Source organism: Onychostoma macrolepis, chromosome 01 (genome assembly GCF_012432095.1).
Source record: "Onychostoma macrolepis isolate SWU-2019 chromosome 01, ASM1243209v1, whole genome shotgun sequence".
Classification (NCBI taxonomy): domain Eukaryota; kingdom Metazoa; phylum Chordata; class Actinopteri; order Cypriniformes; family Cyprinidae; genus Onychostoma; species Onychostoma macrolepis.
Window position 1 is genome coordinate 2,284,218 of NC_081155.1, and position 13,546 is coordinate 2,297,763.

General features: G+C 41.0%; 1 protein-coding gene across 1 annotated transcript; it reads left to right on the top strand.

Moving 5' to 3' along the window:
* Nucleotides 1–220: 220 nt before the first annotated feature.
* Nucleotides 221–13,208, top strand: akap8l (A kinase (PRKA) anchor protein 8-like). The gene is made up of 14 exons (XM_058763937.1): nt 221–335; nt 5,801–5,845; nt 6,642–6,870; nt 8,762–9,296; nt 9,583–9,703; nt 9,783–9,841; nt 9,926–9,959; nt 10,235–10,355; nt 10,441–10,582; nt 10,665–10,770; nt 10,859–10,989; nt 11,078–11,173; nt 12,362–12,584; nt 12,651–13,208. Exons 1-14 carry the CDS (start codon nt 314–316, stop codon nt 12,791–12,793), a joined length of 2,007 nt encoding a protein of 668 aa, XP_058619920.1. The 5' UTR covers nt 221–313; the 3' UTR covers nt 12,794–13,208.
* The last annotated feature ends 338 nt before the right edge of the window (nt 13,209–13,546 follow it).

A 13,546-nucleotide genomic window follows, 5' to 3' on the forward strand; every position in this document is an offset into this window, starting at 1 on the left:
AAACCGGTTTATATGCGTTTTGTTTTAATTTTCTATATGCTTTATTTCAGGATCATAAACAAAACCACAGACTGACTGTTTGTTTTAAATTCAGGTGTTGTAAACTCAACAGTTTTATCCCAGACAGCGACATAAACACTTTTATTTTGAAATAGTTTACGGAAATAGCGTTCTTCCGGCCGTCGAGGTCGATCATTGGTTCGCTCAAGCGTCAGTCATTTAGCCACACCCCTTTGTGGGCGGAGACAGAGCAGTCTGATAGTGGCCTGAGCGCCTCGCACACACTCACAGCTACACTGAAAACTGCTGCAGGATGGATCGAGGATATTCTTCAGGTTAGTGGTTTACTCTGTATTTATTTGATGTAAGCGTGTGTTTGTTTGCTGGGAGCGTGTTTTGTTCTGTATGTAAGCCCTGTAACTTAACGTTACTGTGATTCTTCCGTGATTCGGTCTGTTAGTGAAGTGCTTAAAATGGCGCAGGTCAAAATAAGGCGTAGACCTATTAAACACTGTTTAAGCCATTGAAGCAGATTTTATCGGTTAGTCAGGTTCCTTAGTAGAAGTATATTTTAATTTTAAAGCGTTGTTTCATCGATTGCTGTTGAACTCGACGCGAAACCTATTGTTATTGTCTGCCGGCGGAAGCGTGCTCGTCGAACAACGCAAACCATTAACGCAGTCTCGCATCTGCTCTTTAATCAACAGCACGTCAAATTAATAATCTTTCACACGCGTTTACTGGAGATGAAAGATAGTGTGTGCTCTGAATTAATTACGCGAGGCGATCATTCGGCGTCAGCGAGTCAAAGGGAAGAATTGCATTCGTTTCTTACCACATTTTCATTCAATGAGCATATAATGTGGGAATAAATGGAGTAAAATGGAGTCGTTTTGTTGTTGTAAAATGGCTGCCGTGTCCATTCTGCTGCTCTATTGTTCGATTAATCGCTGCGAGTGACTGAACCATTACAGTACAGCTGTTTACTTTCACATCGGTGTCAATATACAGAGTTTATAGTTACTGAGTGTAATGACATCTAATATGGTCTACCCCATGCTATTGTAGTTTGTGGCCTTTGGTTCATGTCTAGCACTGGCATAAGTTTAAATCGATGCACTTTTCTCTTACCATAAAACAAACCTAATTATTTTTTGATGCTCCGGTATACATTTTTGTCCAATCAAATGTCCTTGTAAGTGTGAGAGCCCCGCCCTCTCATACCACCTGACTCTGAGTAGCCAATAAGCTGTCATGGTTGTTACACACACAATCTGTCAAGACTGAACTATTAATTTTTTTTTTTTTTTCGAAATGGAAGTTCATTGAATTTTTATTTTTGTCTTTTAAAGGTGCAATGTGTAATATTTAGGATGATCTATAGACAGAAATAATATAATATAGTCCCCCCCCCCCCCTCCTTGATGATCATCTTTGATCCATCAGGCTTTCATGGTGCATAAAGTCTAATATAGTGAGAATATGGAGGAAAAAACAGCTCAATTTTATTCAGAGACTCAAACTGAGAGGTTTGTTGCAGATGCTGATATTTATGAAATTCTGCTTCTTGTGATGTAAATCAATGAGATCTTTATGAGACTGACATATAATGATTTAAATATCAGTTGTCGCTCTATATCGCCAATAATATGTGGGCGATTCCACAGTTTAGACCTAACTGCAAGGACAATAGCCTGCAAAATCAATCTTCATGGAGAAAGCCATTGTCCTCAGGTTAACATCCTGAGAAAACCTGGGGTACAGCTGTGTGAAAGGCAGGATAAATCTAGCAATGATAAACTAGTAAACTTTGATCAAAGTTGAGTTGATGTAAAATTTAACGTATGTAACATGGACGGAAAAACAGTGTAAATTCAAGCAGAAAGTGCACTTAATCTAATTCAGTTTAATAAAATTCTGGTTGAATCCCAGTTCGTGTTTTGCTTTGTTCCTTATTTGGTATAGTTATGAGTCATGCGTTGTGTATGGTTCACAAAACTGGTACTAGGACTTCCATGCAGGCAGGGTGGCCATCTAATATTATCTGTTCTATAAACTTAAAGGTGCATTTTTGATTCTGGTTTGTTCATAAACTGAAAGCCAGCGAAATTACTAACAAATACCACAAGTATATTTTTCAAATTTATTTGCCAAATGTAGAAGCCAAAGCAACTCCTACAAGTGTGCAAAGTTATAACGTGTGTAACGTGGACGGAAAAAATTAAACAATCCTGCAAGATTGCCTCTGTAACACAAAATAATACCATTTCATGAAAACTGGCAGAGAAAGTTCATAACACATTAAAATAACCTGTCATCATTTACTACCAAATTTAAAGATCATTCATCGTGAATGAAATAGCATTTGTAATGTGGACAGATAAAATGAGTAATTCTGCTGAATAGAGCACCAATAACTCTATGCAAAGTAACCCTGAATATTTGTTAACTAAAGAGTTATGACTAATTATTTTTTAACACTTGAAATTTATGATTGTGTTTAATTATATGCTCTGAACACCACAGCAAACAATTTACAGAATAGCTGTTTCATTTCTTGAATACACAATACAGAATCTGAAATATGAATGATGGCTGTTAGAATTGAAAGTAAACTCGCGCATCGCCTGTGGCCTACATAATTTGGACATGATGAAGGTACACTTGACAGGCTGTGGAGCTTCATTTTACCACAAAGCTAATGTTTAAACTAACTTTATTGTGTGCCGTCAGTGCGAAAAATCTGCGTGTGTTCCGTAACATTACAGCCCAGTTCACTGTCGTTTCAAAACCTATGCGATTAACGCAGACAGTTTATTCTAATGGCATAAGTGAGATTGTGTTTAGGGCTGCAACAACGAATCGATTAAATCGATAAAAATCGATTACTAAAAGCGTTGGCAACGAATTTCATAATCGATTCACAGTCGCGCGACGCCGGAGACGCTTTGATTATTAAAAAAAATAATAACTTTAGTTGAGCTGAGCGGAGTGAACACACTCTCTCGCACACGGATGGTAGCAGAGTTTGGCGCCTCATAAATAAATAAAAAGGAAAAAACAAACGAGCGGAGGTAGAGGAAAGATACATGGCGGAGGCAGAGAAATCCGTGCGACCCAAGTCATCCAAGGTGTGGGAGCAGGGGCGGCGTTATGCATGGCAGAGTATGCAGTTGCCATACCCTCGCCCAGTCAGGTGCTGTGAAAATTATCCAACTTGAGTCGCTTATAATTGCTTTTATTATTTTAAATCAGAGAGTTTTAAAATAGTAAACCAATGATAAGCATTAAAATAACTTGTCAGTAAAACTGTAACGCCATTGGATCATCGAGCTCTCAGCGAGACCTCGCACCTTCACCCCGCCTCCGTTCAGATTGACGCGCGCACAGCCTGGAGGAGATGAGATCTCTGCTTTTTCGCAATGCAAGGGTGAATAAATAATTGGTGTTTGAATAGCACAGCTTTCTTTACTCAAACACTATGTCAGTAAAGGATAATGTTTTTGTGTGTTTGAAGAGTGGAGAAGAATTAGTTATTTGCTGTCTATATACGTTTTAAATATCATGTGCATTATGTGCATACGCTTAATTTGAGATTTTGGCCAAGTGTATTAAACGACAAGAAAAAACTAAGCGCCCATATAGCTACAATCAAAGTTATATAACCTGTAAAAGTTGATGAAAGCATAATGCACTTGCTGCTTCAGATAACAGTTACAGCCGTTCTAACGACAGACAAAACACTCCATCTCCGTCATTCTCTGGTCAAAAACATTATTAACTCCATTTGAGCTTGATTTTCATATAATGTTAAGTGCAAGTGTCTGATACAATACCAACGCTAACGACGCAGTGTTGTTAAATTATTTAATTTTTGCACTTCAAAAAGTCTATATATTTGGCAGATGTAAAGCATACATGTGTATGTTTTTGTGTTAGTCCATTTTATTTTATTTTATTATTATTATAACAGCTCAGGGATGTTCAAGGAGCAACATGTTTGTGCACTTTCTAAAGATTTTAGTTCTGTTTTTGAATAAAGGGTTGGAAATGAATGTTTTTCTTTTTTTAAAATCCGATTCATCGATTAATCGAAAAAATAATCGACAGATTAATCGATTATTAAAATAATCGTTAGTTGCAGCCCTAATTGTGTTAACGCACTATTAACATGTTAACTTCGACAGCCTAAGCTATATTCTTACGAACATTGGACAGAAAAAACCCCCCCAGTCAGCAAAATCATTGACGATGTTGACTTTCATGGACAGCTTATTGAGTCAAACATACTCAAAAAACAACGTTCGAAGTTGGACAGACTGAAAATTTCCATCTTAATTTACGAACAAGATCTGTCAAAATGTATACAATCACCATTCACGCATGCTCTTTCACGATGAACACGACTTTCGGTCCGAAACCACTAGCAATCATCCGACTTGCACGCTCTTTTATCCTTTCTCACAACAATGATCCTATTTACTGTTTACTTAACCAAAGTTTACCACGTTCGTATCATATTAACGTTCGTAAACTTTTGGACAGAAGCCACAAACATTCGTCGAAATCCCGTTAACTCTTCCTCCCACGCAGAGCATGCGTGACCTATGCAATCTTATTTCTGACGTGAGAACCGTTGAGATATTAGGAGATGGAAATTCAGCGTCAGAATAAAATGTACGAGCGTTATGATTTTTGGACAGAAAATCTCTGCCCCCGTTTTATCCCGATTTATTAACAATTTATCACGTAGCAACGCATATGAGAATTTAACCCACACAAGATGTTTATATCGTTTTGCTACTGATAGAATTACATGGGAAAATTATATCTCTGTTTCCTTTAGAATCATAGTTTAACGTCGTAACTGCTTGGACAGAAGGTGTAACGGACGTTTGTAAATGTTTCCATTGCATCGTGGTGGATTAAGAGAATTATACTTTCAGTGTTAGTAGTAGTATTTTGTAGAAGACACACCAAAATAAATGTTATGCGCCAAAATTCAGGATTTTATTAAAGGAAATGAAAGAAATGACTTAGGAAAAATCCAACCCTGACATTCGCAATTTCTGGGGACGGAAATGAAATAAAGTCTCATTACACAATAATGCCAAGGTTTAGTGGGATAAAATTAACTTTATTATTTCTTACATCTATCTTAAACAAAATAGTGAACTAAAAATGACAACAACTGGGTATTATTCAATCTATATTGTTTATTACACCCCTTGTGGACAGAAACTGTGGAATCGCTCATGTCTCAGTAAGATGAGATTAAAATTATCCAAACATATAATGCAATGCTGATGGAGAGATGAAGAAATAAACACTCCTCAGAAGATGTGAGATGAACGTCGTTCCTTCGCTGAGGAACAGTGAAAGTAAAGCTTCTGGAAAGATCCTGATGATCAGATTTGAGACGCACTGATTTTTCTAGAAAGTGATTGATGGAGAATCAAGTAAAGCTGAGCTGCTTCAGTCCAGTACGTGTTCATCTGGAGATATGACTGCTGTTATTCTTGAGAAAAATCAGTCAAGATTTGACAGAAACAAGACACGTGAAGCTCGAGCTGAAGCTGGACGTTTGTACAATTACACTAAAAGCTTTTACTAGATGATAACCTCTAAACCGATCAATCAGACAGAAGAGATGGAGGAGATTGAGTGTGAAGCAGGTTTAACAGCAGAGTTTGGTCATGTAGGGGTCTTGGGAATTTATGGATGAACTGTGACGTCCAGAAGCAAGCACTGATTTCTCACACTATAAACTCACTGGCGCTGATTTCTGGGCTTGTTTCAGGATTCTCTGGATGGGGAGGATCTGGAGGAGGAGGATCGTCCAGAGGTGAGACCGTCACGTTCTTCAGCTTTGACGTTATTCACTAGGGGTGCAATGGTTCAACTTAGTCACGGTTTCATGGTTTCGTGAAAAAAAAAAAAACCATACTGTCAAAAAATAATATCAATAATAATCTATCTAACTACAAGCAACAGCACAAATAAATACTATAGAGTAAAGATACAAATAAAATAAACAGTGCTTTTCAGGTTTTTTAGGTAGGTCTAACGTTAGTTTTTAGGTACAGAAATTGAATAAAGTAATGAAATGTAAAACAGCATTGCGTATTTGACTGTATAAATTAAATATTAATCTTTATTAAAGTTACAAAAGCTATTCAATCAAGAGCAGCGAGTGATTTCCTTGTTTGATTAATATTAATAAAGTGCTGTGTTACTTTAAGATACTGTACATCCAGCTGGCTATGTGCGGGGATACTTACCAAGACGGGCATTTTGACAAATGTGTTTTTTTTTTGTGTGAATTTGTCCATTCAAACACAATACTTCAAAGAGAGCGCTATCAGCACCCAGGTTATGACGGAATAAATGACTGCTCATATTCCAGCATACGGCACTCACATTATTTTTTTAAATCGCTGTTGTTGTACTGGGAAGCCAGAATGTGTATTCATCAACAGAAACATACTTTAGCCGAACCCTGTTTTTTTTACGTGTTATTTATAACAAACCATATTACAGATGCGTTGTCAGATTTAAGTCCGAGTGTGTAGAGAACCGTTCCACCCCTATTATTCACATCCGTTAGTATAGCAGATACTGATGACCTGGTTATGGCTCAGGCTCGGGCAGCTACGACCTCTACGGATATAAAGACTCCATGTCTGGCGGCGGCGGGTTCGGAGGAGGCGGATACGGGTCCAGCGATCGGATGAAGAGAGGTCTGTCTGGAGGAACTCTGCTGTCCTCCAGCGGCTCCAACGCAGACGACGTCATCGCCAAAATCAACCAGCGCCTGGACATGCTGACGCAGCTGGAGGGAGGCATGAAGAGCGGCGGCCGCAGCGACAGGTGACCCGCACACACTCACGTTACCCAGCGCACACCTGAACCCGGAGCCAGTATCACCCCAAACACACTCGGATGAGCAGCTGCCGTCATCCGATGCATATCTAGCTATGCAGGCTTCTTCTCTGTAACTAGATATGCATGCATTAAAATTAGTGCTGGGCAGCAATTAATCGCATCCAAAATAAAAGTTTTTGTATGTATAATAAATGTGTATGTACTGTGTGTATGTTTATGTATGTATATATAAATACACACACATGCATATGAAGAATGTTATGTTTTTATATTAAACCTATTTAAATATAATATAAATTATATGAATATAAATATAAACGTAAATATCTTCAAAATATATACTGGATGTGTCTTTACACAGTATATACACACACACACACATGCGCACATGCATGCATACAACAATAAACAAAAACCTTTATTTTGGATGCTATTAATCATGGTTAATCGTTGCCCAGCACTAATCAAAATATCAGATGTTATAGATACAAAAAATAAATCAATGGAAAAATCAATTGCAACTTATATTTATGGCATTAAATGCATATTGTGATTCTTTTTGCACTCAGTTTGTTGGGAGGAAACAAGCAAATATGGCAAAAGGAAACATGGACTATCATATTTCTCAATTTGCTATTCTTATTTTTCGACTGTATACGTGCATGTTTAAATATGTATAATATACATGTCCAGCATTCAGATCTAAATGACTCGTCTGCTTTTTTGTCACATCTAACACTAGTTTATTTGCTAATTGGTGATAGAAACATTATGACTGGAAAGTCTGATAAGATCATGGGTCTAGTGGACAGCTCGTCTTAAAGTTTATTTTGTGATTGTGTCGGTCTGCTAATGTTATCCCTCCCTTCAGACGTTCAGATCACTTCACCAGCTCATCTGCAGCAGTAACTGCTTTAGGTTTATGGTTTGAAGACCTTCTAGATCTCAGTGTGTCCCTGCAGCGCAAGTACACTTAAGATGTCGTCTAATAGACTGTGATCAGGGTAGATGACGCATTACACTTTTTGCAAATGAAAACAAGGCTGTGATGGATAGACGTTTAGTCTGTTGTATGGGTTGTCTTGTCGCTAGAAATTTTGAATGACGGTAAAGACATTTATAATCTTACAAAAGATTCTTTCTATTCATCTTTGGATCCTGAAAAATAGATTCCCCAACTATATTGTGCAGCACAACTGTTTTCAACATTGATAATAATCAGAAATGTTTCTTGAGCAGCAAATCAGCATATTAGAATGATTTCTGAAGGATCTTATGACACTGATTGCTGTGATAAAAGCTGCTTCAATTACATTTTAACATTACGGTATTTTTAATCTACTAAATTCAGCCTTAGTCATACACATCTTTCCCTCGCAGCCTTGTTTTCATTCGTTTAAAGTTGTCATAATTTGCTTTCAAGTGTTATGTTCCGTTCTTGTCATTGGAACAACTAAAGCAGTGGTGTTTGTGTTATGTAGATTCAGTGAATCCTTCCTGACCATTTGAACACACAAAAAAAATACTCAGTTCGTCCTGATCCTCTGACGGCCCCATCAGATCTGACTCTAAAGTCACAGTTAATGCTAACGCTGCCCTCGCAGACCCCAGAAGGTCCCTGTATTGCACCGTTTCACTCCTGTGCTGAATGTGCAGTGTTGTTGCCTTATATGTTCATCTGTGCAACTGTCATTCTGAAGCTTTTCCACAGCCTGTCTCTTCCCACAATGCACCTGAGAAACGGGGCTGTGGAAGGGCTTGAACGAATGAGCGCTGAAGGATGGGTTTGTTTGCATAACGAAGCGGTCCTCCGAGCCGCCGACCGAATGTGGTGGTCCCTGCTTGACCTTTGCTCTGCGCCTCCCTCCCTCTGCAGGTTTGACCAATACGAGTCTTTCGACTCGCGCTCCGCCTCCCTCGGCCCCCGAGATCTCTACAGATCCGGTAGCTTCGGTTACAGCGACTCCCGGGGCGACATGATGGCCCAGCGCGGAGGCGTGGGCTTTGGGCTCATGGGCGGAACCGGAGGGGGTGGCGGTGGCTTTGACGGCTCCGCCTTCGGATCTGCCAAAATGCGGCAGACTCGAGACTCCGGCTTCTCGGGCTCCGGCTGGGGGGCGGGGCAGAGATCCCCGCGCAGGAGCAGAGCGGCCGGGGGGCGGGGCTTTGGCCGCAGGCAGGACTCCTCCTCCTCAGCCTCTGGCAGCATGGGGGGAGGAAGTGGGCGGGGCGGAGGCCAAGGCCACTCCCCCGGGGGGCGAGGAAAGCTGCCCTCACTCCTGGCCCATCGCATGTACCCCGACAGCGGGGCCTTCCAGTCTCAGCGCGGGCCCCAGGACTTCCCTGCGCGGAACTTCGGAGGGGGCCCGAGGGCCAACCGGCAGCACGGCCGCAAGAGACCCCTGAACCGAGTAAGTACCGCCCGCTCCCTGCGGGGGGCGGGGCTGAGAGATCAGCGCTCACCCCTGCACATAGGGTCCAGTCAGGCGCATTCATTCCCTTGAGGAGAGGCTACCCCAGTCTGACCCCCCCATTTGACCAGTTAGACACTGACAAACACCAAGGGGGGTAGCTGTGTAAAGTGTCACACAGTCAGGATAGTAACACTGTAAATCCTCTCATCATTGACTCTGACCCTCTCGACGTTGCAAACGGACACGCCCTCAGATCTTATTTGCATGTGTGTTGTCGTGGCAGCAAGTGAAAGCTCAGCGCGACGGGCAGAAGAAGAGGAAACAGACTCTGAGCGCGACCGGTGAGCCCGAGTCCAAGATGGGCAGAACCGAAGCCGCGGGGGAAACATCAGCCACCAGTACGAGTACGCATGTTTTTTCCACGATAAGCGCCGATCTGCTGCCTCCTGTCTGTGATTGCTGATAAGTGTGGTTGTGTTTCAGACGCTACGGCAGGAGAACAGACACAGGAGTCCGAGGAAGCAACCACCGCCGCTGCTGTGGTACGTTCACATTCATTTGTCATCCGTCTCGTAAAAACAGTGAATTGTACAGAAATGCAACTAACATTTCTCTCTGCTCTCCAGGAGTCCCAAACAGAAGATGGAGGGGACAGTGCTGGTAAGTTCTGGGCTTTTCTTCTGAAACGGCTCAATGTAAAACGCAAGCATCTGGCTCTCCAGATGTTTGGCCGATAAGTGTTGGAAGTGGGACTTTTATTTTGACACAGCGCTCACATTATCATCCATTCGTCTTCATTTGTTTAACTGTTCTGTCTGAAGATCTTGCTAAATATCCTGTTTGACCCAGAAATGCCTCACGGCGCGAGGTGCTGAGAAAACAATGTTGGGATGTGATTCGGCTGCCAAAAACACTGTGTATCTGTCTCTCTCCAGCTCCATCCAATCAGGACGAGAGTGCCAAGGCCAAGGGGAAGAAGACTCCGCCCTCTGCGGCCAAAGTCAGGAAGAGAAGAGGCTTCTTTGAAAGGTCAGGGGTCAAAGTATCAGCACACAGGTTAGGTTCCTTGGCATCTGTGCTGAGTGCTTGTTTCCAGGGCGTGTTTGTGGCTCACGAGGTTGTTTTTCCGGTCGTTTCCCAGGATGACGTTCGCCTGCTCCGTCTGCAAATTCCGCTCATTCTACAGCGAGGACATGGCCGCCCATCTGGAGAGCAAGTTCCACAAGGACCACTTCAAGTTTCTGTCCAATCAGCTGTCAAAGCCCACCACCGACTTCCTGCAGGTGTGGACGCTTCGCTCACAAGCAAACTCATACGTGGAGTCCAGTGTGTTGTCCTAATGGCCGTGTTGTGTGTGTTTTGTAGGAATATCTGAATAATAAGTACAAGAAGACGGAGCAGCGAGTGAGTCAGATGGACAACCACAGCACCGTCATCTGTCAGGTGTTCAAAGAGCAGGATCTGACGCGAGGTGCGGAGTCTCGCTCAAACGTGGATCTGAGCAGAATCATGTGTATTCTAACCGCAGAGCCTCTCATGATGTCATTTCCTGTGTGTAGATATCGGCATGGAGCACTTCATGAAGAAGGTGGAGGCGGCTCACTGCTCGGCGTGTGACGTCTTCATTCCCATGCAGTACATGCTGATCCAGAAGCACCTGAAGTCACCTGACCACAACTACAATCGCAAGGTACAAACGCACATCAGATCAAGTCTGAGGCTTTGAACTGCTGGTGAAGTGCTCGTCTGACCTTGTGACCTGTGTCTGTGTGTGTCAGGGCATGATGGAGCAGTCCAAGAGGTCGAGTCTGTCCGTGGCGCGCAGCATCCTCAACCACAAGGTCATCGGCAAGAAGCTGGAGAGCTACCTGAAGGTGTGTTTGTCTCTCACTATCACGTGGCGTAATTGAGCATTTTATGGATTTTGAATTACTTTTTGCCAGTCGTACGACCGTATTTTTTTATATTTGATATGTGTGTAAATATAGTAGTTGTTACCGTGACCTTTTCTTACTAAAAACATCACTTTTATGTGGCGTTTGGTTTAGACCAACCGAAAATCACTTCAGGTATTGTTTTTTTTTTGTTGTTGTTTTTTTACCATTTTGTTTGTTACTTTTCAGACATTTGTGCAATTATTCAATTAAGCTTGTTGTCTTGACAATTTAGCCTAATTAACAACATCTAAACCTTGATTTTAAAATGTTGCTGGGTAGTGATTGACCGATAATCAGTTTTACTGATGTTTCTTTCTGATAGGAGCATGGTTCCTTAATTGTATATAGTTTTTTACTCAAGACAATATATAATTACAGCGAACTAGATGACTTTACTATTTAGTCAAATAATCAACACCTAAACCTTGATTTTAAACAGTTTTTCAGTAGAGAATGACCAATAATCGGATTTACTGATAATTTTTCTTTTTTTCTTTGTTTGATTTATGGCTTTCCAGACAATGTACAATAGTTTCCATAAACTAGCTGTCTCTACTACTTAGCCTAATAAAAAAAAAAACACCTATACCTTCATTTTAACAAATGTTTACTTTAATGCAGAGTTGAATGACTCCTTTGTCGTTTGCTCTTCATTTGAAAACATTAGACTTTCTCCATTTATTTCAGCCATTGTTAATATTATTGATGCAGCTATAAAAACAAATTTAAAAATACTGTTTGTGTAGTTGTGGCATTAAGATGAAAAACCCCACTACATTTAAAAGTAAACAAATATCGGTAATACACAATGGTGATATAATCATACAAAAAATTGGTATCAGTCATACAAAGAAAAAAACACGGGTGATATGTGCAAACACAAGAAATTGCTAGTAAATTTTACAAATAATTATAAACAAATGCCTGAATGAACTGAATTAAAGCTGACGTTTTGAATTGTATTTTCTCATAAAACATACACCGATAATCTTGATTTACAACTTCAAAAACATATACGGTGTAGCATTTGGTGAGTGTTGATTTTGTTATAAATCGATACTCTTAATAAACTTTAAAAATAGTGTTTTATTTGTACGTTTACGAGTTCCATTTGTCCTTACGCAGGGTGAAAACCCCTTCAACGGTAACCAGGACGACCAGGATCCAGAGGACTCCATGGTGATGGAGGTTTCCGAGGCCGATCTCACCAATGAAAGCCTGAATGATATCAAACAGGAAGAGGAGGGGCCTCTGGCAGAGGGGGCGGAGCCTGTAGCCGACGCTGTTGGGAATGGGGAGGAGCATGAAGAGGAAGTGAAGATGGAGACGGGTGGAGCAGCGGAGAAGGGTGTGAAGGAGGGGAGGAGGGCGAGGAGGGTGAGGAGGGTGTGTTAGGCGAGGAGGAGGCGAGGAGGAGGCGAGGAGGGTGTTTTGGGCGAGGAGGTGGGGGAGGAGGGTCTGGAGGGTGTGGAGGTTGGCGAGGAGGAGGCGGCCGAGCACGGTCTTGATGCAGACGCAGCAGTAGTGGGAGACGCTGACGCCGCACCGGCCGAGTAATCGCCAGGAAAATGCCCATTAGTGTCCATTTGAAGAATCACTTCTACGTCCTAAACCTTTGAACTCTATATGAAAGCTGACCCTGGGTCAGAGCAGAAATGCAGCCTGAGGACCAATCAGAATAAAGCCTGCCTCGTGTTCATCCAGTCACAGGATTGCTCCGCCCCTCTAACGCCTGTGCGTTTGGTCTGATTAGATACGCGCGTGTCATGTGACTGTTGATGTGCCTCTTGAGATGAATTCAGTTTGTCACGTCTTTACACGCTGAAGTAAAACATTTAATTTCGTTCTGGTTTTTCATTTCTATCGTTTGTTTCATTTGTTGCCCTGTAGAGCAGAAGTGAAATGCTTTAATTTTGCAGTTTCCACTCATTGTTTTTCTCTTATGTTAAGGAAATAAATGTTTGTAAAGTCATTTGTGTGTGTGTGTGTGTGAGGTTTTTCAGAGCGAGTGATATTCTGCTGTATTTTGTCAGTGAGTTTGTTACGAGCAACATGGTTTTTCAGGTTATTTTTTAGTAGAAACGGTTTTGTTTTTTTTAAGTGTTTAAATAAAGTTTAGTTTATTTGTAAAATTTTAGAAATTTAGTAGTTTTAGTAGTTAATTTATGTATATAAAGTTTTTTTTATTTTAATTATTTTTTTATAAAGCTTAGTTTATTTGTAGTTATTTTAGATCCTCAGCTTAAACTAAAGGAAAATAAAAATGAATTGAAATAAAATCAATAAAAATGATCTATATAGATCTATATT

Coding starts and splice junctions, on each gene's coding strand:
- akap8l (XM_058763937.1), top strand. CDS start 314: ATGGATCGAGGATATTCTTCAG. Junction 9,960..10,234: donor AGATGGAGGGGACAGTGCTG/GTAAGTTCTGGG, acceptor GTCTCTCTCCAG/CTCCATCCAATCAGGACGAG. Junction 10,990..11,077: donor ACCACAACTACAATCGCAAG/GTACAAACGCAC, acceptor TGTGTGTGTCAG/GGCATGATGGAGCAGTCCAA.